Genomic DNA, 26,967 nt, shown 5'->3' on the forward strand with positions numbered 1-26,967 from the left:
CGGGGGGGGGGGGGGGGGCGAGCCCTGCCCTGGAGAGACCCCACTGTCCCTAATCACCTCAATTCCTTGCCTGCCACCCACCCCCAGGCAACATTCCCGGAAGGGCCTCTGTGGCTTTCCCTTGGATAAGGCTAATCCAGGGGGCTGACGGTCAGGGAGGGGCAAGGAGGACCAGAACAAAGGGTGCTGTGTCCAGGCCACCAGAGGTGACTTACGGAGGGTCCCGGACCTGGGCCACTGCCACCCCTCCTTCTCTGGAAAGGGAACTATTCCCTGGGGGCCGGAGATGGGGGTGTAGAGGTGAGGCTTGAGGGTGGACCTAAAGACTTGCTTAAAATGAGGGCTGTGAGGGGCTAAAGTGAGCGAGGCTTCCCAGGCACCGGCCACGGACCTTCAGGAGCTCCCGGACCCCCATTCCCCAGCAGGACGGCTCCATCCCCACCCCACCCAATCCCCCAAATCAGAGACCCCCAGTTCTGCTGCCGTGTCCACTTGCTTTATTTCTCGTTGTTTACAAAAGTTCAACAGGACGTGCGTGGGGGGAGGGGCATGTGAGGGACTCCTCCCACTGCAGTGGGGAAGGGGGGGAAAGGCGGGGGGCATGAGGTAGGCCCCCAGGGAGAGCCCTGGGGCCCCCGGAGGGGAAGGGCTCCGTTCCCCATTCTGCCTGCTTTATTTGGAAGACCCCGGACCCCATGCCAGGACCCTCGGGCTGCTCGGGCTGAGGTCGCGGACAGGGGAAGGGCGCCGCCCCCAGTGTCAGGGCCCCCACTTCTCGGGATCCGCTGCTGTCGCTGCTGCTGCTGCCGCCGCCGCCCCGCCGCCAGCGCTGGGCAGCCCCTGGGCGGGGGCGGGGTGACCTCACACCGGCGGAGGAAGGCACCTCAGCGGATGAGGGGCGCTGAGCGGTCATTGGTGACAGTGGGCCGCAGCTTGACGGTGGCAAAGGGGTTTGTGCCCCTGGCAGGGGGAGGTCAAGCAGAGGGCCCAGGTCTCCAGCCGGCCGTGGGTCCAGGGAAGGCAGCTGGACCCCCGAGCCAGGTGTCCACCCCTGCCGCCTGTCCCCCTCATGTCACCTCCGCTCACCTCCACCTCCGCCTCACCTCCTTCCACTGAACCCAGCCCCCACCCCCTTCCCGCCAGGTCCCCTCCCGGCCAGGCCACGCTCCAGGACTCACCGGGGGAAGAGCTCTGGAGGGTGCTGCTCCCAGGACATGAGTTTCTGCAGCGGGAGGGGGGAAAGGGCCGAGTTTGGGAGGGAAGGGGCAAGCAAGCTCCTGCCCCTCCCGCCTGCCCCCAGGGGGGCAGAGGACTGGACTGGAGGTCCCTGCGGTGCCAGGGAAGTGTGGCCCTGGCGTCCTGAAGCCCAGACTTCCATGGGTTTCAGACTCGAAAACCTTCTGGGGCAGAGTGCCACCTCCAGGGCCAGCCACAGCCCCCAGGAGAAGGCTAGGGGGACCCTATGGGGAGGCGCTCCCTGTGCTCCCCCCACCGGCCCCAGCCCAGGCTCGGCCCCAGGCCCCTGGCCGGACGTTTCCTCAGGAGGCAGGGAGGACAGGCCCCTCCCCGGACTCCCAGCAGGACCCCGGGGGCTCCAGTCCCTGAGGTGAACACGTCCCCCACCCGCCACCTGAGTGAGCCCATCCTACCCCGCCCTGCACAGCTGGGCAGACTGTGGTGGGTGGCAGGGTCCCCTGCCAGGCACAGTGGCAAAGCAGAGAGGGTTACCTGGTCTCCAGTCTCCCTGCCCACAGGCCGACCCCAGGGCTGAGGCAGCCCGGGGGAGAGGGCTCACCTTGATATCGCTGGCCACCCCCATGCTGCCCATGCTACTGCGGCGGCTGCCCGGCAAGGGTGTGGGGGCGGGGCTGGGGGCGCGGCTCGGGGTCCGGGAGCGGGGCCGGCCGTCCCAGCACTCTGTGGGCGCAGTGGGGCTGCCCGGCCGGTCCAGGAGGTCGTCCAGACTGTGGCTGCCCCGGAGCGGGTAGGACCTGAGTCAGGAGAACGAAGGGGGGAGGGGTCAGCAAGTCCGCACCCAGGTGATAGGGGGCGCCCTTTCTCCAGCAGCCAATGGGGGCGGGGCCCAGTCAGGACTGCCACTCACAGATGCCCCCCAGGTGGGGGGCCACACCGCACTGGAGTCCCCACCCCTGCCCCAACTCTGACCACCCAGTTACCTGGAGGGTAGCTCATTCATGGGGCTCATGGAGGTCACCGGGTTCAAGGCGTTCATGGGGCTCAGGGAGGTCACCGGGTTCAAGGCGTTCATGGGGCTCAGGGAGGTCACCGGGTTCAAGGCGTTCATGGGGTTCATGGAGGTCACCGGGTTCAAGGCGTTCATGGGGTTCATGGAGGTCACCGGGTTCAAGGTGTTCATGGGGTTCATGGAGGTCACTGGGTTCAAGGCATTCATGGGGCTCAGGGAGGTCACCAGGTTCAAGGCGTTCATGGGGTTCATGGGCACCTCCTCCAATGGCTTCACATAGGCCTCAGGGAACCAGCCGCTCCTGCGGGCCGGAAGCGGGGGTCCCTCAGCGAGAGGCCCACCAGCAGTGGCCCCACACCACGTCTAAGGGGAGCGCAGTCTCCGGGCACGGCCGGCCGGCCTCGCTGCAGGGGCTTTGCAGAGAGGGACTCGTTTAACCCCTTGAAGGAGGCCTTTCTCGGCATTCAAAGCCACCAGTCCCGCCTCATGTCCCACCAAGGGCTGGGGCCCCTTAAGAGGAGGAACTGGAGGCCTGAGAAGGAAAGTGATGTGTCCACAGATCTGGGGCCACTACTTCATCCTCTGCTCACTCGGCACCCACCCCGTGGGGGCCCTGAAAGCCAGACCCACTCCTCCTGCTCCCTAGAGGCTCCCAGCCTGGTGGGAAGACGGACCCACAGATGCCCACAAGGGTGACGGTGAAGGGCAGGGGTCCACAGGCAACTGCAGGCGGCCACAGGGAGGGGCACCCGAGCCCGGGTGCCTGGCTCCCAAGCCAGTGCGTTTCCCCTCTCAACCCAGCTGCTGCCCCCCGGTCCTGGGGACACCGGGCACCCTGCTTCTGAGGCTTTTGCCTGGCTGGAAGCTCATTACCACAGCTGCAAGCGGCCGGGGTCGAGGGAGAGGCACTACGATCCATGTCCCTGCGCCTCTTAAGGCTCCAGAGAACCCGTCAGATTCTTGCAGAACAACTGGGTAAAAGCCGCCTTGGACTCCAGAGCCCAGTCACACCACCCTCGCGTAGCGGAGACCGGAGCTACTCCGACCCCAGCCGCCGGAGGAACCACTGCGGCGTGCTCTCTACTTCACCCGCGGTAAGACCTGCCATCCCAAGCTCCCCTAACCTATGGGCCACAGGAGAAAAGAGGATGTCCCAGGAGTGTGGTCCGAGAGCCCGGGGCTCGGTTTCATTTATCCGGGTCCCCAGGGAAGTTTGGAACACCCCTGTTGCAGGATGGCACCCTGCAGTCCTCTCCTGTGGCTCTGCAAAGCAGGGGTTTCCGCCATTCCTGTGCTTAGTCGGCTGTCCCCCTGCCAGCCCATCCTTCCATTCCTGGCCCGTGTAGTCCCCTGCCATCCACCCAGCTATCCACACACCTTTGTGCCTTACTATACCATCCTGTCCGCGTCACCCATGCATCCGTCCACTCAGCCATCTGTGATCCACGCGGGCAACCACGCATGGGCCACTAATCCACTGTGTACCCACTAATCTGTCCATCACCACCTGCCCACTGCCTGCCCCCACCCACCAACCCACTCATGTGCCTCTCCAGTCACCCAGCCCACGCACATCTGTACACCCTCCCATGCCCCCAACCACCCATTATGACCCCCACCTGTCTGCCCACCTGCCCATCAGCTCACACAAGCGTGCACCCCCTTCCCACAAGACCACCCTCTCACCAGCCCTGCTGTCCGCCATTCCCAACCCACACTCCATCCTCTGTGCATCATTCACTCACGCCCCTCCGTCTGTCCTTCATCCCTTCTCCACTAGCAGGAGTGGGAGTGGGCACCACCAATGTCTCCTGTCCATAAAGTCCGGTGTGGGGAGGCCCCGACTCCTACCCCTCCAGGAGAAAGAGTGCTCCCTTCCCACTCCATTGTTGGCGGCCAATCCCTGCTCTCCTCCCCCCAGGCTTGCTGGTGACCACAACATACTCCGCATGACTCTCCAGGGAGAGGGGGGCGCTGCCCCGTCCCTCCCAGTGCTGGGTGCACAGCAGGTAAGCAAGTGACAAGGTTTCCCATTCCCCACTCTGTACCATCCGCCCAAGGACCCCGCCCTGAACTCAGCGAGGCGGCGCTCCCTACTCTCATTGAGTGGATGAGGGAACTGAGACGGCACTAGGAGGGAGAGGGGGAGGGATGGACGAGGCCCCGGGGGAAGCAGAAGAAGCCTCAGTCGGAGCTGGAGTTCAGGCCTCCCGGGTCCTTCTTCCAGCCCATCCTGCACCTCCCGGCTCCCACTCACGTGGATGAGCCCTCCAGCTTGCCATAGAGCCAGCCGTTCTGGGCCTCCGGCACTAGCACCTCCACGACGTCTCCGGCCGAGAAGCGCAGCAGCGTGTGGTTGGCGCCCTCCGAGTGGGAGACAAGGGCGCGGACTCTCCGGGTGCCCCCGCTGCCGCTGCCCCCCGCCACTCGCCCCGCCCGGGCGCTCACCGAAGGAGTTGGAGCGCGAGCGCTGGGCGCCGCTGGTGTAGAGTGAGGCTGCGGAATTGGGAGAACGCGGTGCCACGTGGGTGGGAAGTTCTCCTGTGCGTCTACCCTCATTCCCTCCTGCTGCAGCGCAACCTCTGTTCCTGTTCCCGGTTCCCGGATCCCCATCCAGGGTCCTTGGCCCTCCCTCTGAGCTCCAAGCGTGGGGGAGAGGGGGGCACTCACAGGCAGACGGCGTCCGGGGCAGGGACCGGCGGTCTGGCTCCAGCTGGGACGCGGTCCTCGCCTCGGTGGCCTCGGGGCCATAGGAGCCAGAGCCGTGCCGGCTGCGGGGGGAGCTGAACTCTCCCAGAGGCCTCTGGGGCTGCGAGGGGAGACGGGCAGGGGAGGGTGGGGCGGGGAGGGGCGGGGCCGAGCGCCCTAGTCCAGCCCCCACCCCCAGTCCCAGAAGTCGGCGTAAGGGTTCACGGGCCTGCGACCACCGAACCACCAGGGGGGTGCGGAGGCCGCGCCGGGGCGGAAGGGCCAGCTGGGGGGTGCTGCGTAGAGCGGCACCCTGGGGGGTAGGAGGCTCCAGGCGGAGGGCCTCAGGCCCCAGGGCCCCACGGAGGGTGCTGGGGACAGCGGGGGCACAAATGGTGGTGGGGGCGCGAGTGGCGGTGCGAATAGCGGCGGGGGCACGAATGGCGGCGCAAATGGCGGCGGGGGCACGAGTGGCGGCGCGAATAGCGGCGGGGGCGCCCAAGGCCTCACCATGTCCAGGCGGGTGGGCGTCAGGCGGCCCGAGGGGTAGGGCGGCCCCAGCACCGGGCCCAGCAGGCCTGGCGAGTGGGCGCGCGACGGGCTGCGGCTGGCTTCCGACTGCTCCTTCCACAGCAGCACTCGGTTCTGGAGCATCCCCCGGGCCTGGTGGGGCGAGAACGCAGGGGTGGCCCAGATCTGAGCAGCCCCCAGATTCTGGGGCTCAAAAGTGGCACCCTAGACCTGGGGACTTGGGCCCTGCAAGCTGAGGAAGGAAAAGATTTTTAGCTGTTAGGAGCTAAGATGATGGGGTCCCCTGGGATTCGCCCAACGTCAGCCCACCCCCTTTTGGTCAAAAGCACTCAGCTCCTGAGGAGTGTCCCCTGCCCCCTTCTCTGTGTCCTTTGGGCTGAGTTCTCCCACTGCCCCCACACAGGAGTACGCCTGGAACCTCGGCTGGCCACTCAGGTTGCTCCATCCTCCTGGCTGCAGTGATGGACTCAGGGATGGCACTTACCCAAAACTGTGACCAAAGAATCCAATCCTAGTACTCACGCTGGAACAATCCGGAAAAATATATTCTTTCACCTCATGGGGTTTGCTAAATAGGCAGTGTGAAGCCAACACAGGAAACTACAACTAAGCAACAGACAATGGCAACTTTCTGATGACATCTTGTGTGCTCCTGGATCCAGCTATTCCTGAAACCCTTGAACTGCCCAGTAACTAAAATACTAAGCACCTTCACTGTTTAAGGCAGTTGGAGTAGTGTTCTAAAGAGGCCTTTCAAATACAGTTTTCCCAGGACATCCCTGTAGTCTACATAAGCACCTCCTATCTAGTAGCCCCAATACCCCAGCCTCTGGCTCTGCTTGAAGGCCTTCAAGGACACTAACTCAGCAGCTGACCATACCAACTTGGGGTGGGAGGGCTTTAAGTGTCAGACCTCTGGTGTATGTTAATTATGGTTTTAAGTTTCTGTATTTTATGATTCTGACATCCCAGGGATCTTGCTCTCCTGGAGCGGCTGCCCCTCCCAGGGCCTAGATAATTCCTAGGGATAGTAAACACTTGCCCCGGAACGTGCCTGTCATATGCAAAGCAACCAATCCAAAGCTGTACCCCCGCCCCTTTCTTTACCTTGAACATCAAGCCAGTACTTCCCCGGCCCTGAGTCACCCTGTAGCACAGAGCCCACTGAGATCACTCAGACTGGCCACCTGAAACCTGCTTAAACTTGCCCGCCCTGCTTTGCCCCTTCCTTCCAAGAAAACCATGATGGGTGTCTGGGCCACGATGTGCCCTCGCTCCTCTGGCCCTGGACCGGCCCCTGGCGCTACCCTGCATGGCCCTGAGGAACTGTGACAGGCAATACCACTTTTTCCAATGGTACGTGTGACCTGTGCTGTCCCTTGCTCAGTCACTTCCATCAATGACCTCCCAGGTACAACCAAAACACTGCTCTCCAGTTCGAAAGGTCTCTCCTGTTTTCCAGTCACACATCCCCGACCTGGAGACCAAGCTCGACTGTCACCTTAGGAATAATGAAAGCTGCCCTTGCTTGGGCGTCCACTCTGTGCCCGGCCCAGCTAACGGCTTCCCTGCCTTATCCAGTTCACACCGCAGCCCTGGGAGGCAGAAGGTGCAGAGGGCCGCAGTGGTCGGTGACAGCCAAGGTCCCGCACCCAGATGCAGAGTGCAGCCGCCCTGGGCGTCCCCAGGAGGCTGCCCGTGCCTGCCCCTCAGTGACCGCTCCCTTCTCCCTCCCGGGCTGGCTGCCCACACCTCACGGTGATCCCCGGCAGCAAACCGGGCTCTGAGCCTCACGTCTCAGGAGCCACTAGCCCAGGTGGTCACCAGGGTCGCGCTCTCTGCTGCTCCACATAAGTAATGAGCAAAACCACACAGCAAACGTCCCAGAGCCTGTTTCAGAGGCAGCGAGCAGAGCGAGATCATTAGGTTCTTCACACCTTATCTTTAAAAGTTTTTTTTGTGTATGTAGGTTCTGGGAGTGATGGCCGCAGCGCCCGGACAGCACTCAGCCTCGAAGGCTTCCTTCGGCCCTGCCTCCAGGCACTGCAGCTGGTGTTTGGGGAGGAAACCGGCCTGGTGGATGTTCTCAGCCATAGAGGAGACCATGGGAGAATTTTAAAAGCACATATGGAGTGGAAAAGCCTTTTTAATCATAAATGCAAACCCCATAAACTAAAAAGAAAAGACTGATAAATTTGACTAAATAAAAATATGTATGTTTTTAGCCCTGGCTGGTGCGGCTCAGTGGATTGAGCGCCCGCCTGCAGAATGAAAGGCGGCCGGTTCCATTCCCAGTCCGGGCACATGCCTGGGATGCGGCCAGGCCCCCAGCAGGGGGAGTGTGAGAGGCAACCACACACTGACGTTTCCCTCTCTCCCCCACTTCCCCTCTCTCTGAAAATAAAATCTTTAAAGATGTATATATTTTAAATGTGGCAAAACCTAAAATAAGCAAAGTCAAATGATAAATGACAAACTGGAAAAAATATTTGCAACTCATTTCCCAGAAAAGGTTAATTTAAGTAACATATAAAGAGCTCCTACAATTTAATGGGGAAAGTGGAGGGAAAGACGGGGCACGGGGCGAAAGGGGAGCCAGTGGCTCTGAAACTGAAGACACGTCAGCCCCGCGTAGGAGACCAGTACCAGGAAACCCTGCGCTGAGGGGCCGTTTCCGCCCTTCTGGTTGGCAGAGAGCAAAAAGCTAGCTCACACCGCTGTCAAGGGGGCCGGGAGCCCCATCCACTGCTGGCGGAAGTGGGAACCGGTACAGCCAACGCCTAGGGGACTCACAAATTCCACCTCTACGGATCTGTCCTGGGGCTGCAGACTGCACGGAGCTCAGAAACGCTGCGGACCAGGCAGGCCTGGACTGGACCTGGGCGGAGCCAGGGCGGATGACTGCAGACCCTGAGCAGGCCGCCTTCCTCCGTCAGGCGTTACAGTTCTTTAAATCTTGTTCTAAATCCTGTGTCTACTGCTACAGTACCAGACATCTATGTAAATATTGACAGTTAATTATCTTAGGAATTAGAGCTCGTATGTCCTAAAGCCCAGCCGGGTCAGACACTAAGCAACACCAAGCAACCTGTCCCTCAGCTCGGGGAAATCAGGCTCATTGAATCGCCGCCCCCTACCACGCCCATCCGCCAGATCACCCAGCAGGGGCAGCCAGCGAAGGGCGGCTGCTTTCTTCTTAAAGTGGGAGGTTAGCTGTTAGGACACCAGCAGAAAGGAATTCCCTTCCGGAGAAGATGCACACGCGGACAGTAAGCCTATGAGAATTGTTCAGCATCACTAATCATCAGGGAAATGCAGATCAAATCCATGATGAGACAGCGCTTCCCTGTCCCCGGGGCGGCTACAATCAGAGAGGGGGGGGGCAGCAAGTACCCGTGGGGCAGCAAGTGGCTATGCTGGGGGTGCAGGGACAAAGGCACCGATCTGTGAGCGGATGGTGTCCCGGTGTCCCTGGCCCTCCTCCCGCACACACCATAGGTGGCCTCTCTCAAGGGGTCAACAGCTAGGCCAGGCCAGGCAGGCAGGCAGACGACTCACACACCAGAAGGGCGACTCTGAGGTGTGGCCCCTGTGGGACCTTTACAGAAAAAGGGTGGGACACGACCTTGACCACTGCTGGGCTAGCCAAGAGGCCCAGGCAAGGCCTGGGACTCGGGGTGCAAGTGGGGCAGCCCACAGGGACACGCGGGTGGGGCAACACCCAGTGTCCCTCCTGAGTGTGGCCTGGGAGGGGCTGCCAGCTTTCCCGAGTTCCGGGCCCACAGGTGTGGGCCACTGCTGGCCCATGAGGCACCGTTTTGTAATTTAGAGACAGGTGCCCCCTCTGCATGGACAGAGCCTGCTAGGCACGCATTTGGTGGGCGGACAGCCTCTTTATGAAAAAAAGTAAAAAAACAAAGTGAAAACAAGGCACTCTGCTCCCCAGGCAAACAGTCTGCACCGCGCGTTCGGCCTGGACAGCAGAGCGCCGCCCGTATTCTCAGCCGGGCACCGGGCGCAGCGCACAGCATGCACGGCCCGCCCCAGCAGCCTGCCTGCAGCGGGTCACTGTCCCCGAGGCTGAGGAGAGCAGGAGCAATGGGAAGACCTGGGGCCTTTGTGTCCACTGCCTGAGCTCGTGCCGTTCACGTCCCTGACCCCCGGAGTGGGAGCAGGACCACGAGGAGCCAGAGGAAAGAAACAGGGTACCTGGGGGACCCGGTGGTCGTGGAAGAAGACCCACCAGACCACACAGGTGGTGAGGGAAGGGGGTGACAAGCTTAACAAGAACTTGATAAGAGCACTTGCTGCATAAGAAAGACCTTCGTACCCAGAGAGAGCATGACTTCAAGATGTAAAATTGAGCAGATACAGTAAGAAAGGACAGTCCTGTGGAGAACAGGACCAGTGGTGTGACACGGCAAGGGGACACACATCTCAAAACACGGAGCAAGGATAAGAGAAACAGGCATGGTGAGGGAGAAGGTCATCGATGTGGAGCCCCAAATGATGGGAAACCCAGAAGGAGGGGAAGGGATGATGGTGGACAGATAACAGTAATTAAAGAAACGGAAGAGGCCCTGGCTGGTGTGGCTCAGTGGACTGAATGCCAGCCTGTGGACCAAAGGGTTGCAGGTTCGATTCCCAGTCAGGGCACATGCCTGGGTCGCAGGCCAGGTCCCCTGTGAGGGCATGTGAGAGGCAACCACATATTGATGCTTCTCTCCCTCACTTTCTCCCTCCCTTACCCTCTAAAAAATATAAATTAATAAAATCTTTGAAAAAGAAAGAAAAGAAAGAAACGGGAGAGAAAATAGCTCCCCTGCCCTGAAGGGAGACCTACAGACTGAAAGGGTGCCGACAGGCTCGCCTGGTGCCTGGACAAGTTCCCGAGAAAACCTCCAGCACCCAGGAAGAAAGAGCCAGGCACGTAACAGGGGCGGAGGCAGGCGAGCACCCGACACTAGAAACAGGAACATCATCCTGGACCACGAGAGAAAAGGCGTATCCACAGAACACGCTGCTGAAAGTCCTCCTGCCGCCCCAACTAATCAGGACAGAAACCTCAGGACAGCGGGAGGTGAAAAGGAGTGACAGGGAGCAGTGCGTGGTGCACCTGGTCACGTGCGTGGGGAAGTGTTAGCGGGGTGGGGGTGGGACGTGCCGAGTGCTGGGCCCTGTGTGTAACCTGAGTGAAGCTTCTTGCAAGAGCAGGGCTGTGCTGCAAAGAGGGAGCTAGTGAGGGTCTGGAACTCGGGGTCCTGAAGGCTCCTGGCAAAACTGGGAGGTGGGGTCCGGGAGGGCCACGGGAGGAATGAAAGCTTTCCCAAGGCCCCCGCTTAGAGTACCAGGGAGGGCAGGACAGCCAGTGGGGAGCAATGGACCAAGTACTGGTGGGGAGGGTCGGCGTTTTTTGGAAAAGATAATAAACACCTGTGATTACAAGGGTTGCGAAGTGAGGCCATCACGAGTAAAAGAACGGTAGGCTTTCCCGATGAGTGAAGGGGAAGGGGAAGGTACAGTAACCCAGCCAAGCTGACCAGAACAAGAACCGGAGAAAAAGAGGAAATGACAGAGTCAGTACAATTGAGTCAATTAGCCGAAAAGAGTAAGACAGGCGTATCAGTTGCTAGGTTACACGGAACAGACTGAAGTCCTCTATCAGAGGACAGATGTCAGAGTCAAAAATACAGGCGGAGCGACACTTTAGTGACAGAAACACACTAATAGCAAAGAGCCAAGAGAAGAGGGAGTGGGGAGGGCGTATGAACCTTGGACGAAGCGGAAGTGCAAGCGGTAGACTGGGTTCCAGGGGCAGTGGGCACCCACGTGGCGCCCCCTGCGGAGCAGGTCTGACACCCAACGGCACCACACCACCAGGCGCGGAGCACAGAGAGCAACCCCGCCAGAAAGACAGCGAGGCGTGGAGAAACCTGACCGGTCCAGCACACAGAAAAGCAAGCACCGAGAGGATGTAAATTACGGGAGAAAATGAACAGACAGTAACTGAGTAAACCTGCGACTCGATGAATTTCTGAGCGGCGAGTGCTCGCCAGCAGGAATGAGCACAATAAACGGTTCACATGTGAACGAATAAGTGCACAAGTCAGCGAGTGAACGTGAGAATAAACAAAATCACGAGTGCGTAATGAATACCTGATGATACAAACAAACGCAGAGATGAATAAACAAAGAAAGATGGAAAGTAAGTAAATAAATTGAATATTGACCATGGAAGAAGGAAGAGGAGGAAAGGAGAGAAATTCCTGCACACAGCCAGCCCCCCCCCGCCCCGCCCCCCCAGCGCACAGCCCCAGGGGCTCCGCCGCTGTCGCTGTCCCCCAGCCGCAGCTCACCCGACCAAAAAACTGCAGGAAGGTATTGGAGAGCAGCAGGTGCTTCTCGGCCAGGAACCGGTAGCGCCGCTTCTCTTCCAGCTCAGCCGCCCGCTGACTCTCGGACACGAAGGCGTGCATCTGCGCGTGCAGCCGGTTCACGCTCTCCTGGGGAAAGGGGGTTCCGGCTGGAGGCGGGGTGGGCTGCAACCTTCCCGTCCCTCCTGACTCAGCCGCCTCCTCCCCGAGGCCTCCCCAGAACACCCAGGCTGTCCTAGCTCCCAGGCCTGTCGTCTCATGGGCGGCTGCATCCTCACGAGCCTGGCTGTGCCCCCCCCCAGGCAGGGCTGGTGGTGTGTGAGCCATCCCTTTGTCCCCAGCACCCGGCTCAGGGCCCAGCCCAGAGGTGGGGCCCAGGGAGGCTGATTTAATGAAAGTGCAAATGAGTTGCTTAATATCCCCCTTACTTGGGAGGGAAGATTCTGAAAAGAGACAGGAGCTTATTGAAGGGGCCAGAAGAGGAGAGGGGAAGGGAGATGAAGGTCTTGGAGACAGAGGCCAGGGGTGAGCGGGGTGGGGAGGTGGGGGGAGGGTTTGGGAGGAGGGCTGGCCTCAGCCACAACGGGGCAGAGGGATGGCACGGCGGGGGAGGGGGAGGATGGTGGGACTGTGGGAGGGTCACACCTTCGCTACCAGGTTCAGGAGAGCGTGACTGATGGTCTCGGGTTCACTCAGTGAAATGGAGAAGCAGGAGAGGTGCTAGGGTTTTGGAGGGGGCCTGGGGCACCTGGGGAGGGCCAGGAAGTGACAGGGAAGGGGCCGTGCTGGGGGTGTCCCTGAGATCAGTGTCTCCCACCCGGCCAGGGGCTGGCTGACCTCAGCACAGAGGCTGTGGCGCGCCATACCCTGGAGTCGGCCTGGTGCGGGCTGTGGGAGCTCAGGGGGTGCTGGAGGCCCCCCCCACCCCGAGTCACGCCAGTCACGTCCCCACCCTCGCACCTTCATCTCCCGCACGTTCTTGTCCCTCTTTCGCTCCATGCGCCACAGCTCAGACATGCACTTCTCCAAGTTGGCAGCCCGGTGGCGGTACTCGATCTCGTAGTGCTGGCGGCTGTCCTTGGGTGGGGTGGGGAGAGGAGGGAGACCCCCACGTCAGAAGCTGGAGAGGCCCGGCCGATGGGTCAGAGCGCTGGCCAGGGGCAGGAGGGCTCAGGCGGGAAAGTGGACATAACCTGGGGTCGGTCAATGCCCAGTGTCGACCTTTATGTGCCCCTGTGTCATACGGAAGAGGCGGTCTGCCTGTGATGGGCGGGGGGCCCAGCGCGGCAGCCAGACTCACTTTGATGAACTGCATGTCCAGCTTGGTGTTCTTCTCCATGTGCTGCAGCAGGTCTCCGTGGAATGTCTGCACCTGTGTGGAGCGCAGGGCGGGGGCGATCAGGGCGGCCCTACCCTTCTCAGGGCCTAGCATCCCTTGCATGGCCCACTTGAATACAGGGCCCACCGTGTGCTAACACGCCAGGCACCTGCCAATCACCAGAGCAACGGGCATAATAAAAGCTCCTGGTTGGAGGAGAGATTAAATGGTTAATAACGCAAAAGAGCGCTGAACCTCGCTCGAGAGCACCCTCAATGACTGTGCCAGTGGCCTCTGGTTCTCAGTCTCCATCTCAGTTTGTGCTTTGGTGATGCCACTCGCTGCGCCCAGAGTCCCCGCCCATCCCCAAACACTCGCCAGCCGGACTTCCCCAGGCAGGGTCCCAGGCTCAGTCATCTTGTTTCTGGAGCCTGCACACGTGTGCTCACTGTCCACTCCTCCAGCCACAGGGCAGGATTTCTTGCTGGGCCCCTGATCGGCCCCTTTGCATAGCCACGAGCGTGGTGGCCATGAACCCAGTCCGACCCATCTCTGTGTCCCTGGCACCGAGGGCAGGGGTGGGCCCACAGAGGCGCTCAGAACTGTGGAGGCCTCAGCTCTGGGGCGGCACGTTCCCATGACAGGTGAGGGGGGGCCATCTGGGTGGCCAGGACGCCGGGAAGGCCACTGAGCTCAGTCTTGGGGGAGCCAGGTCCTAGTTTTGGTTGGGTCTCTGATTTGCTTTGTGACTTTGGACAAGTTGCTGCCCCTCTCTGGGCCTCAGTTTCCCCATTGTAACAGTGAAGCCTTGGCCAGATGCCCTCTAAGGTCCAGCCTTATAAACCTGATGAGCTCTGAGTCTGTGGGCCTTGGAAGTCACCTGGCATGGTCCCCGTGTGTCCCCATCAGCATTCCCTGGGTCACACTGCATTGTTGGGGCGTCAGACCCTAAATCCTTCCAGCTGCCCTCTTTGCCCTTGAGTTCAGGTTGCACAGGGAGCAAAGAGGAGCGAGTATCTCTGACCCCACTGCCACGTCCACCTCTGAGGACCCTCCACCTCTGCTTGGGCCCTACCCCCTGCCATGGGGTCCCCATGCTGTGCTCTGGGAGCTCTGTCCCAGAGGCTCAGGCATCACCCAGGAAAGGAATGTTGGTATTTCCTCCCAGGATGCAGAAAAAACTAGTAAATATAGAAGTTCTGAATTGTAAGTGTTTCTCCCACAATTGTTTCCGAAGCCTTGGTAACTGCTGGTGTCTAAGGGAGCTTGAGTGTGGTCTCCCCAGGACCGGCCACGCCAGAAACCCCTAGTGTGTGTGTGTGTGTGTGTGCGCGCGCTCGCGCCCTTGTGTTGTGGCGTGAGGGTGTGTCAGTGTTATAAGCTGCGCTGAATGCACGTGTCCGCCCTATGGGGCCCCGTTTCTGCTGGATCCTGTAGGATTGGGCTTCTCAACCTGCATCTGCGGGGCCTCCTGGCAAGGAGGCGCCCCACCCTCCCGCTGGCCTGCCTCCCACTGAAGACACAGTTCAAGATTTCTGCCTGAACACAGAACGTGGGCTCCTTCGAAACTGCCCGACAGAAACGACTGTGTAGAAATGCGGGACTGGGGCAGGCCGTTGAAGCCCAGGCATATCCGTAACCTGAGCACAAATACAGAAGGCGACTGGTGCCTGGAGGGATGCACTGCGACCGCCCTGCCAGCCACAGAGAATATTTAAAGGGCACAAATCAACAGAATGGACATGCCAGGAGCAACTGCATTAGAAGTGGGGCTGTCACAAAGGTGGGTGCAGCCAGCAGGGGTGACAGCCAGCCCCAGCTGCAAGCCCTGGGGGGCCCGGCTGCAGGAGGGCTTTGCCAGCGTCCCATGACTACTGAGAGCCAACAAGCTGGGAGCTCCCCCCCTCGTCACTCTGGCTCCCCCCTCCCAGTCCTCTTGCAGGGAAAGACTGCTATTGAGCAAGCTGCCTTCCCTTACTGGACGTCTCTCCAACTTCTGGTCCTGTGTGACCTGTGTCCACCGTGGGACTGCGTGTTAGAGTGGGACGGCGGGATTACAATGCTTCAGAGTGGGACGGCGGGATTACAATGCTTCCCACTACTGCGGCGTCGCTGTGACCACAGACAGGGAAGGGACAGAGGCCCAGGCGGCCCCAGTCAGGTGGGCCCAGGTGCCTCTGGGTTCGTGGAAAGTCCTTGGCAGGCTCCTAAGAAGTCGGTCTATTAAGAGGATGACGCTGGAAGTGGACTCTGAGCTCTCGCTGTGGAGGGGCTGTCAATAATTAGCAGGTGGCTTCTGGGATAAGGAAGTCACCCCCCCCAGGCAGACGAGGAAGGCCCAGCAGGTCAGCACAGACACCACCCTCCCTGGCTCCGCCTCAGGGCACACACTTCATTAGCGCCTCCTGTAAGCCCCTCGGTACAGAAGCTGAGGGCAGGTCTGCTGGTAAAAACGTGCACCACAAGCTCTATGTATGGAGTTACTCCAGCAACTCGAGAAAGCCTTCCACCATCCCTACAGGAAACCCCCCTGAAAGAGCTGCCTCTGTGGGCTGACCCTCCCCCCCTTCTTCTCATTAGGTCTTGGGTCGCCCCCACTCAGGCTATGCCCCACCATGCCAACAGAAATTCTATCTTCTCAGTCATGGAGGCTCCATGTTGCTAAGTCAGTTCTCAGGACTCACCACCTGTCATCATCCCGCCTCCTGAGATGCCTCCTTCCCTCAGCCTCCAGCCCAGCACACTCCCCTGGCATTCCCGGCACTGCCCCCTCCAACTGCTTCTTCTCCGTCCTTTGCTGATTCCCCCTCACCCCCCTGATCCTTTAACGCTGAGCTGACCCAGAGCTCAGGCCTTGGGCCTCGTCCCTGAGCCCCCCGCTGCCCCGGGAGCTCACGCAGTCCTCATGCTCACAATTCTCAGAGGTGGCCCCAGCCCAGACCTCACCCCCAAACTCCAGTCTCACCCACGCAGCCGAGGGTTCCACTCTCCACTTGGTGTTCTGGTCATCGTCGCACACTTGTTGTGTCTAATACTGAGCTCTGATCTCCCCCTCCCACCAAACGGCTCCACACCCAGGTTTCCCACCTCAGCTAAAGGCAACTCCACCTTTCCAGGTGGTCAGGTTAGCCCTTGGAGTTACCTGGACTTTCCTTTTTCTTTTGCAACGGACATCCAATCCATCAGAAAACCCTGCGGGTTCCACGTGGGGCCTGCTCTCTTCTCACCACCAGCCCTGCTGCAGCCCTCCGCCAAGCACCCCTTGCCTGCCCTAGGCACCGCTGCAGCCCCGAACTGGTCTCCCTGCCTCCGCGCTTGTCCTCCGCTGCTGTTTGATTCTCAGCACGGGAGCCAGAGCAACCCCACTGAAGAGCAGGTCAAACAACGCACAAGCGGAAAGTGATGTTTTACAATGCCGCTTACAGATGGCTTCAAAAAACATCAAGTACCTGAAAATAAATCTATCGAAAGATAGGCAAGACTGCTACACGGAACATGATGAAACACTGCTCTGAAAAATAAATAAGAGGGAGGCATACCGTGTTCAGGGATCAAAAGACTCGCAATTGTCGAGATGACCACCACTCGCAGATTGACTCAATCCCTGTGAAAACCCCGCAGCCGTTCTTAGACAAGCTGGTTCTCTGACTTACACGGAAATGCTAAGGATCTTGGATGGACTAGGCAATTTGAAAAAGAAGAATGAAGTTCTTAGACTACTTGACTTCAAGACTTACTATAAAGTTACAGTAATTAATGCAGTGTGGTATCGGCACAGGCCAGACAAAGAAATCACTGGAGCAAGGCAGAGAGTTCACAAACAGACCTACACGCGTGAGACAAATCAATTTCTGACCAAGACGCTAAGCCCAGTGCACAGGGAAAGGGAAGTCTTTTTAAAGGGTTCTGGACAGCCAGATATCTGTACAGGGGAGAGCAAACCCCGACTTCCTATCACGTCACACACAAACATAAATTTGAGCTGGATCCTAGAAATAAATGTAAAGCCCAGGATATACAGCTTCTGCGAGAAAAGTTGGGAAAATATCTTTGCAAGGGGGTAGGCGAAGATTTCTTGGGTAGGAGACAAGCCCAAACCATTTTTTAAAAAATTGCCAAATTGGGCTTCATAACAATTTTAACATGTCACCATCGACAATAGTAACCTGACAAAAATATTAAACAAACACTTCATGAAGAAGATATACACCTGGCAGGTGTTGCTCAGTGGATTGAGTGCTGGCCTGCAAACCAAAGGGTCACCAGTTCGATTCCCAGTTAGGGCACATGCCTGGGTTGCAGGCCAGGTCCCCAGTGAGGGCGTGTGAGAGGCAACCACACAGTGATGTTTCTCTCCCTCCCTCCATTCCCTCAAATTAAAAAAAGAACAAGAAAAGAAGACATACAAATGTCCAATAAGCCCATTGAAAGTCATAGGTCATCAGGATATGCAAAATACAACACAGCGAGGCCACCACCCCACACCCGTGAGAACTGTAGAACAGAACATAGCGAGTCGGACCTCGGCAAGGACGTCAGCAAGGACGCAGTAGGGCAACAGCAGCTCTCAGACCCTGCCGGCGGGAGCGCCGGCCGGTGCAAGGACTTCGGAGGGCTCTCCGACAGTTTCTCACAAAGCCAAACATGTGTCAGCCCTCTGACCCACGGTTTCCACCCCTAGGCACTCACCCAGAGCAATGAAGCTATACGTCCACAAGAAGCCTCGTACGAGAATGTCCACAGCAGGTCTGTTTCCAACAACCCCAAACGGGAAGCAGCCCCGTGGCCACGACAGAGACAGCGGTGGCCTATTCGTGCAGTGACCAAACACAACACAGCACCGATACACGTGACGCCACGCGTTCAACATGCACACGCCATGCCGAGTGAACGGAGCAGGACGCAGTTCCACTCCTAGCGCGTTCTAGAACTGGCCAAACTCATCTCTGGAGATAGCAACGAGGCCGTGGTGCCTCTGGGTGGAAAAGGACAGCAAAGGGCACAAGGCAAGTCTCTGGGCTGACGGAAACCTCGTCCGGCCAGCAGAGTGGCTGACGGCGCACCCAAGGTCGAAACTCCTCAAACTCAAAGCTAGGAACAGGGCGTTTTGTTGTACGTACACTTCCCCTTGATAAAAACTAATTTCGCGTAAAAACGAGGAGAAGAAAACCTTTGACGTTAAATCCCACAGAAAATGACTGTGCGAAAGAAGAGAGGAAGGACCAGAAGGACATCCCTGCCGACGGTGAAAGGCCGCAGAGACATCGGCCCCCGAAACAGGCATTGAGAAGATGAGACAGGGCTGGAAAGGGACGATACAGGTATGAATTAGCAAAGTTCAGAAATGGGTGACAGAATTCAGGAGGGAATTAGATTTTTTTTTTCAAATATTCTATTTATTTATTTTTAGAAAGAGGGGGATCGAGGGAACAAGAAAGGGAGAGAAACATCACTGTGTGGTTGCCTCTTGCGCGCACCCTACTGGGGACCTGGCCCACAACCCAGGCATGTGCCCTGACTGGGAATCAAACTGGTGACCCTTTGGTTCGCAGGCTGGCACTCAATCCACTGAGCCACACCAGCCAGGGCGAGAATTAGAAATTTAAAAAGAAAAAAAGTTTAGTAATAAAGGCAACATGCGACAAAGTAATAATACAACAGAGAATGCCTCGGGAGAAGTATAAAATAAATTTGAAATAAAGAAGAAACCAAGAAATAGGGAGAGATTATTTTGGGGGTGAGGGCAGTGAAAATGCTCTAAAATTAGATAGTGAGATAGTTTTAAAACTGTGACTATACTGAAAACCTCTGAATTGTACGCTTTGAAAGCGTGACTTTTATGGTGTGTGAGTTATATCCTAGCGAAGTGGGTGTGTACGTCCATCACAGCAACCTGTGTCTCTGTGTCTACGTACCTGTCTCTCTCTCCGTCTGTATACGCACGATAGGGCTCCCAGTATGGGCTCCGTTCTCACTCCAGATACTAAGTCATAATATTTAGAAGTAGAGGGAAAAGAAGAAATAAAGGAAAAAAGTAAAAATAACCAAGAGGAAGAGACATATTAAAATTAGGCTATGAAGATTGAATATATAGATAATAGCAGTTTTGAAGAAGAAACACAAAGAAAGGGAACAAAAAAGTTCTAAAACCTGTAATTCAAAAGAACTTCTTCTGAAACTAAAAACAAAAGACTTGAAATTATATTTTGAAAGAGTACACCACATAACGGAGAGTATTGACCACCGTGACCAGTGTCAGAACAGATCCTGGAAAAATCACTAGAATTGAGAAAAAGAAAGAATAAGAAGTCTTTTGGGCATCTAGGCAAAAACCAACAACAACAAGTGGTTTACAACAGAAAAAATAAATAATTAGACTTTTGAATAGCAATGTTCAATGTTAGAAGAAAAACATATTTAAGATCATCAGAAATGAAAGAGAGAGAAAGAAGGAAGGAGGGAGGGAGGGAAAGAGGAAGGAAGGGAGGAAGGAAGGGAGGGAGGGAAGAAGGGAGGAGCCGAGGATTTTACACCCAACAACACTGGCTTCCAGGTGTAACTAAGTATTTATCTCTACGTCAGGACTCAGCACTGCGCACACCAGCCCGTCCACGGGGACCCCTGGAGAACAAGCTTCCCACAGGACAATGACAAGCACTGGACATTAAAGATGCAGCCGCCTGCAAACAAAGGCCAGTGAGGGCTAAAGGGTGCAGCAAGGCGTGTGATGGCTCCGCACTCTGGCCGAGTGGACACAGCACAACTTCCAAAGTGGGACAAGCATGGGGACAGCAGATGCAGAACAAACGCGAGCTGTTTGCAGAAACCGTGTGGGTGGTGGGTTGGCGAGTTAATCCTTGTTCAGAGATGGTTCGGTGTGATGGGAGGTAAAGCCAGTGGGGATGTGGGATATTCCAATTATTTCACTCTCTGTCTCGGAGAGTGAGGATTCTTGACATGGACCGAAGCCCCTGGTGTAACACAGAGGGGTGAAGCAAAGGTCCCATGAGGCCACATGTGAATTGGAAGTATCAGTATGTATGAATTTATAAGTATTTTATCTTTAAATACATGGTACACACCATCATGGATCCACAGTGTGCACATGTGTTCGTGCATGTAAATGCACATGTGTCACACATGCACACACGCAGACACATGTGTGTGCACAGCGCTGGCCACCAAAGAGACCCCAAAACCACCAAGCTGGGAGCAATGAAAACCCTTGGCACCCAGACTCTGGAAAGGCCCCGGGGGAGGAGGGGCCATCTCGTCAGGCGGCGCGGCTAGGAAGTCAACGCTGCCAGGGCCGCACCAAAAGGAGTTGGGAACCGGACTGAAGAGGCTTCACTGCCCAGACAGAGGACGTTCCCAGCTTCAGATAAAGACAGTAACTGCAAAAGTCCGAAGCACATCAAACAGGTTTCAGTCTATGGTACTGAGAACATCCCAGCACACCACAGTAACTGTGCTAGTTAAAAAATGAAGCCGCTGGTCGCCTTCACAGGGGACAGGACGGTAAAAGGAGGCGCTGGCCTTCCCCCCGCCTTCCCCGTGTGAAACGGGTCACTGGGTAACGGCTGGCAGATAAGGAGAGGTGACTCTCCTGGAAACGTCCCTGTCAGGGAGTGAAAGGCCGCCGGAGCAGCAGCGTTTTGTGACTCCCTGTGGTGACTGCGCCTGGACACCTTGAGCCCCCGGGGCTGTTGATAACAGGCGGCAGCACCCCTCCAGCCTCGCTGGAGGGGCGGGACTCGAGCCCATCAGGCCTCTGGAGCCAGAGGACAGAGGTACGAGTGAGGCTGCACCAGGAGTGTGTGACCAGCAAGTGCCACACTGAGGAAACGGCCATCAGCTGGCCCCAGGGCCTTCGACAGATGAGATGTAAGGAAAGAGATGGAGGGGAGGGAGGGGGATCAGTAGATTGAGAGACTCAAACACGTATTTAAAAAACAAAAGAAGGGCAAGACCAAACTCTAGTGTGTAGGGGGGCAAGCTTTGATCAACGACGAAGGGAACACGGAAGTGCCAGACACGTGGTCACTATGGGAAGGAGGGAGGGTGATTTTCATGGGGGCACATGGAGGGGCTTCCGGGGAGGCTGCAAAGTTCTTGGCCTGCGTGGCGGTGGGTGCAAGGGTGGGTTTGCCTGATTGTGGCCCATTAAGGTTTAACATGTTCAGCGAACGCTTCAGGACCTGCATGTCAGTTTACATTAAAAATCTGAACCTAAGTGAGGTCCTATCTCACCTTTCCTCAGCACCCCCTAACGATGCCCACTCCCGAGCGGGGCGGGCCCTGTTGGCGGCTGGTCATATGCTCCACGCTCGCCCTCGCTGTCTTCAGGCTAGCACATGGCCTCCTCATGCCCTTCCACGCCCTGTTCCCTCTGTGCAAAAGGCGCTGCCACGCAGGTCAGCCCAGCTCCTCCTCACCCCCCCCTTGGGCCCTTCTCCCAGCGTCACCTTTGCAGTGGTGCTATCCCTGAGTGTGAAAAAGTGCACCCCTGCCCTGGCTGGCAGGCTCAGCTGGTCGGAGCATCGTCCCATACACCGAAAGGTTGCGGGTTCGATCCCTGTCCAGGGCACATGCCTGGGCTGCAGGTTCAGTCCCCAGTCAGGGCACGTACGAGAGGCAACCAATCAATGTCTCTCTCACGTTGATGTTTCTCTCCCTCCTCTCTCCTCCCCTCTCCTCCTCCCCCTCCCTCTTCCTCTAAAATCAATAAACATTTTCTCAGTGAGGATTTAAAAATAATTACGCCCCTCCAGCCCTTCCCATCCCCTTCCCTGCTCTGTTTTCCTCTGGGGCCTATTTTGCATCTAACCTGCCACCGCACACACACTGCCTAGTCGCCTAGTCTTGGGTTTGGCCTGGCTCCGCCCTGGGGCAGGGCAGGGCTGCCCGCAGTGCCCACGACAGTGCCTGGCACGAGGCAGTCAGCAGTTACCCAGTGAATGAGTTGGGGGACGGCCCCAGGTGTGCCCGGGCCAGTGCGGTTCTGGGTTCTGGCCGAGGGCCCTGCTCTGCTGTCACAGCCAAGATGCTGGTGCCCAGAGATGGCAGCTCTTTTTACAGAGCAGGCCTGGGTGACACTCGTCCCTGCACAGCCCAGGGGCTCCACAAGTGACACGGAGAGCTGTCAAACACAAGGACAGGAGGCCCCTGGCAGGACAGGCAGCGGGAGCCAGGCAGCACAACGCCCTGCCGAGCCGCTGGAGGTGGGGCAGGCTCAGTGCCACGTACACTGCGGGGTGTTCGGGAGGCAGACCCGGGGGACATCTTTCTCGTGTGTAGGTGGATACACAGTTTCTGCTGCTAAAACTGTTCCCCATTCGACACGGTGAACAAACCGCTGAGCACCTAATGGGGTCCCCAAAGGGCACCTTGACTTTCAGGGTTCCCCTCAGACACTTGAGAACCACGAATTGTCATAATTAGTTGAATTTCCTTCAGAACCTTCTGAGGCCCCCCATCACTGCCCCCGCCCCCACTCTGCCCTACTCCCGACCTCTGGCGCCTATCTGCTGGAGGGGTGTCACGCTCATGCCCACTCAGGGCGCCCTCTCTCCTCCCCGTCCAGCCATGCCCACCTTGCTTCAAAGCTCATTCTTTCCTCCCAGGCAGCGAAGCCCCGCTCGGTGCCAGTCCCCACCCCAGGCTCTGGAGCTCCAGAGAGAAGATCATGTCCCACTAGGGCTCCCCGTCGTGGCAGGGGCTCAGACGGGGAGCACATGTCACTTCCAACCGCCACAGCCGAGACACACGAAGGGCCCAGGGGCCAGGGTGAAGGGTGTGTACTGACTCACTCCACTTGACCCTCCCAAAGATACTACAGGACAGTTATTATAGCAGCCTCCATTTCATGGACAGGTAAACTGAGGCTCAGAAAGGTTACATGGCTCCCCAAGGTCACGAAGCCAGTAGCTGGTGCAGCGGGTGCTCCGGCTGCAGGGCTCAGTTTCTTCTCTGCCACGTGCTAAGAACAGATGGAGCACCTGTCAGGAGTTCAGAGGGAGGAGGGACTGAACCTGCCCAGGAGCCAGGGAGGCTTCCTGGAGGAGGGGGCAACTGTGCTGGACAGCAGGGGTGGGGGCTTTGGGCCCCATAACAGTAGCCCTGCAGGGGGAAGGCTAGGCTATGTCTAGTGGGTACAGCTCTTCAGGGTGGCTGGGCAGGGGTGGGGGCGGGTACCACCAGGACGATGCCAGGTCAGCAGGGCCCAGAAGTCCTCCCTGAAGAGCCCGGATTTAGTTCTGTTGGGCTGGAAGGGCTGTTCTCAAAGGTGGGACAGGTCAGCCCACTGGCTGCTCTGGGAGAGGGGAGAGTGGGGCTGGAGGTGGGGAGGGGCACCGGGACCACACCCTTTCTCTCCCGGCTCCTCCCTTCACTCTGTGATGTTGGGCGAGGGGCTACATTTCTGAGACTCAGTTTCCCCCTCTGTAAAGTAGAGACAGAAATGGCACCTGCCTCCCAGGTGGCTGGAGGCTGGAAGAAGACATTGCAGGTAAACGTGCCCAGCAGAGCCTGGCCTGGCCGGTGTTGCTGCATCACTAAGGCCTTAGGAAGTCCTCCCTGAGAAGGGACGTGAGCGGGTGACCCCGTAGGCCAGTACTCACCACCACCTCCAGGTCAGAGTTCAGGTGTCGCTGGGTGTCCGACATCTGCACCAAGATCTCACCTACAAGCACAAAGAACAACGGCTTCATGAGGGGAGCCTGCCCTGCCCACCCTTTTCCTGCCAGAAGCTTCCAGAAGGGCCCACCTAAGGCTGCATTTCTGGACCAAAGTCCTGGGATTTCCCATGTGGCTCTAAGACTCAGGTGGCACCTGTCCTGGCACCTGTCCCAGCACCTGTCCCAGCCCAGCAGGGAGCAGTGGGGTGGGGCTCAGGCTCTGGGCCCTGGGCTGCAAGGCCTGGGCTTTTGGCGGGGTAGGACTTCCTAGAAGGGCAAGACTATAAAAGCAATGCCTTGTGGGACCCGAGACTGAGGGGCAAGGCAGCCCCGGGCCTGAGGGGAGGCAGCAGGAAGGCAGGCAGAGCGTCCGGAGCCTGGACAGCAGGAGGCCCAGGGTGGAGGCCAGGAGGAGAGCACCCCAGGCTCAAAAGGGCATGGGGGGGTACGGTGGGAGGGGGAGCCCCTTACCCAGGATCTGTGACGTGGAACTCTGCAGGGCCTGCTCCCCTATCTTCTGGATGGCGTTGAAGTACACCTCGGCCGCCTCCGACAGAGCTGTGTGGGGGGAAGGAATGGGTGCGGTACCCTCCTCCAGCTGCCCCACCCTTCTGCAGACCTGTCCCTCCACCAGGGCAGAGTGCAGGGGACACTGTGGGGTCTGGCTGAGGTGCATGTGGGAGGGAGGGGGCGCCCTCGGTGGTGTGGGCCTGTACAGGGAGGGGGTGCCTATCGGGAGGGATGGGCACAGGTGTTGGGGGCACAGAGTGGGGGTAGGTGAGAGGTGGGCTCCAGTTGCTGGTGGGGAGAAACAGACTTTGAAGAACTAGAAGGCAGGGAGGGTTTGGGGGCACTTGGCTCCAGATGTGTCCCAGCCTGTCCATCGCACAGATGGCGCAGGACCCTCTGTCCACAGTCCTGGGAGAGGGTGTGTTCCTGGGAAACGGGGAATGGCTGCCTGGCATGCAGTGCAGAGAACATGGGTGGGGGCGCGCACGTCTGTGTGGATTGGACAGGTCGGACGGGGGTCTGTGGCTGGGCACTCACCGTGGAAGGCCCGCAGGTAGTTGTTCCCCAGGTACACCAGGTTCTCCAGGGCAGGGTTGAACTGCTCCATGATGCTCTGGACCCCAAGGGCAAGGGGACAGGAAGAAATGATGGCCAGAGGCAAGTCATTGGGCCTCCGGAGGTGGGCACCCCTGGCCCTAATGAGAAGCCTCCAGAACCTAGGGGAGTCCATCTAGAACCCTGGGGTCACCCAGAATCCTGTACGGGACTCAGAGGCCTTCCCCTGTGGTCTGCTTCCAGGTCAGGGACTCCTGGCCAGACCCTGCTCACACACCTATCCTGGTGAGACCTCGCTCCCAAGACAGTGCCCCTGGGGGGTCCACCTCCTCCCACTGGGCTGAAGAATGCCAGTCCGTCGCAGACCCCAGCTGGGCACAGCTCAACCCGGGCCTGAGTCCCGCTCTCACGGGGCTAGACACAGAGACAGTCCGCAGTCACCTCGAGGGAAAGGGCAGAGGTTGCCCTCCTCAGAGAAGAGCCCTCTGTGAGCACAGCCACCCCAAGCCCGGCCAGTGGGAGAGCACTCTGGGCTTGGACTTCGGTCTTGGTTCAAATCCCTGCAGCCCTGCTGCCTCCCTTGGTGACCTTGACCAAGCTGTTTGACCTCTCTGGCCTCAGTGTTCTCATCTATCCAACTGGGTGATTTTTTAACCCCACAGGTGGGGTGATGTGAGGCTTACATGGGAAAGGGTCCTGCACACAGTTGGTGCTCAATAAATGTCTGTGGGGACGGCAGCAACCCCCCTGGAGTGAAGCAGCAGAGTTGAGTGAGGGGCTCAGAAACGAGAGAGACACAGACGACATACAGACACAGACAGGCACAGAGACAGAGAGGGAGAAGCTCCTGCTCCCAGGCCAGCTGGCCCTTTGGACCCCCTGCTCCCAGCTCCAGCCACAATGGGCCCTGTCCCAACCCGCCCAGCGCTGGAGTGCTGTCTCAGCAGGCAGGCCACTCACTGGGGACAGCAGACAAACCCTCCCTGGGAGCCTCAGTTGGGGCTGGGGTGAATGACTGCCCCCAGAAGTCCCCACCGTGCCCAGCGCTCAGCCCAGCCTGGCTCCACGTCTTCCTTGCCAGAACATTCCACGGCCACACTCACCCTCTGTCCCCCCAGCAGGCCCAAGCTCCGCACCCTGGGACAGGGCGCTCTGGCCCCAGGCCGGCTGTAGACAGGCTCACCTTGTAGATAGCCATGGTAGACCTGTAGAACTGGTCCATCTCGGGGGCCATGGGCAGCTGTGCCCAGGTGCTGAGCAGGGGCTAGCGGCACTGGCAGGGCAGGGAGCACTGGGGTCCTGAGGTAGTGCCCACTGCTCGGCGGGTAGTGCAGGGGGCTGAAGAGCAGGACCTGGAGACAGAGGCCGGCCGCGGAGTGGGTGGCAGCTTAATTATTCACCAGCCAGGGATGTCAGAGCGCGATCTGGATCTGGGGCGTAACCGGACCCCGCGGGGACGGCATCCTGTGACGCGGGCGGGCTCGTGTGACCTGCCCTTCAATTATTTACCCCTCTGAGCCGCGGCCGGCGGGCACGCGTGGATGAGCCACTCTGCTAGGTCACCTCCACCTCAAGGACAAGGCTTCGCCAGGCCAGCCGGGACCCCGGGTCTGGGGAACCCCAGCCCTCCACCTGCCATAGTGGGTACTGCCTACCCAATTGGGCTGGGACTGCTCATCACACTCCCCCAAGAATTCCCCAACAGAATCCACTGGAGGCCGAACACACCCGTGGGTTGCCACTGTTGTCAGGCTTCGTCTCTGCCCTGAGCCCCTCAGACTAGACCTGCACCTCAAGGGCCTAGGGCCCATGCCCACTGCGCCTGCCCAGCTCCTCTGCAAGCCGGTGAGGGGATAGCACCAGCTCTAATGTCGCACAGACCTGGGGGCCAACCTTGGCCCTGCTTGCTCACTGAGACTGCCCGAGCCCCGTCTCTCCCTGGCCTCTTACCCTGGGGCAGGTGGGCCTGGCTGCCACCTCTGAACTCCCTTGCCAACCTGATTTTGGGGGCCTTGGGGAAATAGGAGGCACCTCCACCCCAGGGAGCCCAGAAAACAGAGCAGACATGTGAGTGGGCACATGAAGACCACAGTCAGGCTGAAGGTCAAG

The 26,967-nt window shown here is 58.6% G+C and overlaps 1 protein-coding gene across 1 annotated transcript; it reads right to left on the reverse strand.

The window, feature by feature from the left end:
* Nucleotides 1–460: 460 nt before the first annotated feature.
* On the reverse strand, nucleotides 461–26,923 carry BAIAP2L2 (BAR/IMD domain containing adaptor protein 2 like 2). The gene is given in 15 exon segments (XM_053919563.1): nucleotides 461–960; nucleotides 1,179–1,222; nucleotides 1,796–1,991; nucleotides 2,178–2,507; nucleotides 4,464–4,618; nucleotides 4,620–4,702; nucleotides 4,877–5,015; nucleotides 5,405–5,557; nucleotides 11,782–11,928; nucleotides 12,760–12,876; nucleotides 13,100–13,171; nucleotides 23,737–23,798; nucleotides 24,265–24,351; nucleotides 24,841–24,916; nucleotides 26,042–26,923. Coding segments are annotated over 15 exon segments (1,788 nt in total). The 5' UTR covers nucleotides 26,093–26,923; the 3' UTR covers nucleotides 461–884.
* Between the last annotated feature and the right edge of the window lie 44 nt (nucleotides 26,924–26,967).

This window comes from Desmodus rotundus, chromosome 3 (assembly GCF_022682495.2).
Source record: "Desmodus rotundus isolate HL8 chromosome 3, HLdesRot8A.1, whole genome shotgun sequence".
Lineage (NCBI taxonomy): Eukaryota > Metazoa > Chordata > Mammalia > Chiroptera > Phyllostomidae > Desmodus > Desmodus rotundus.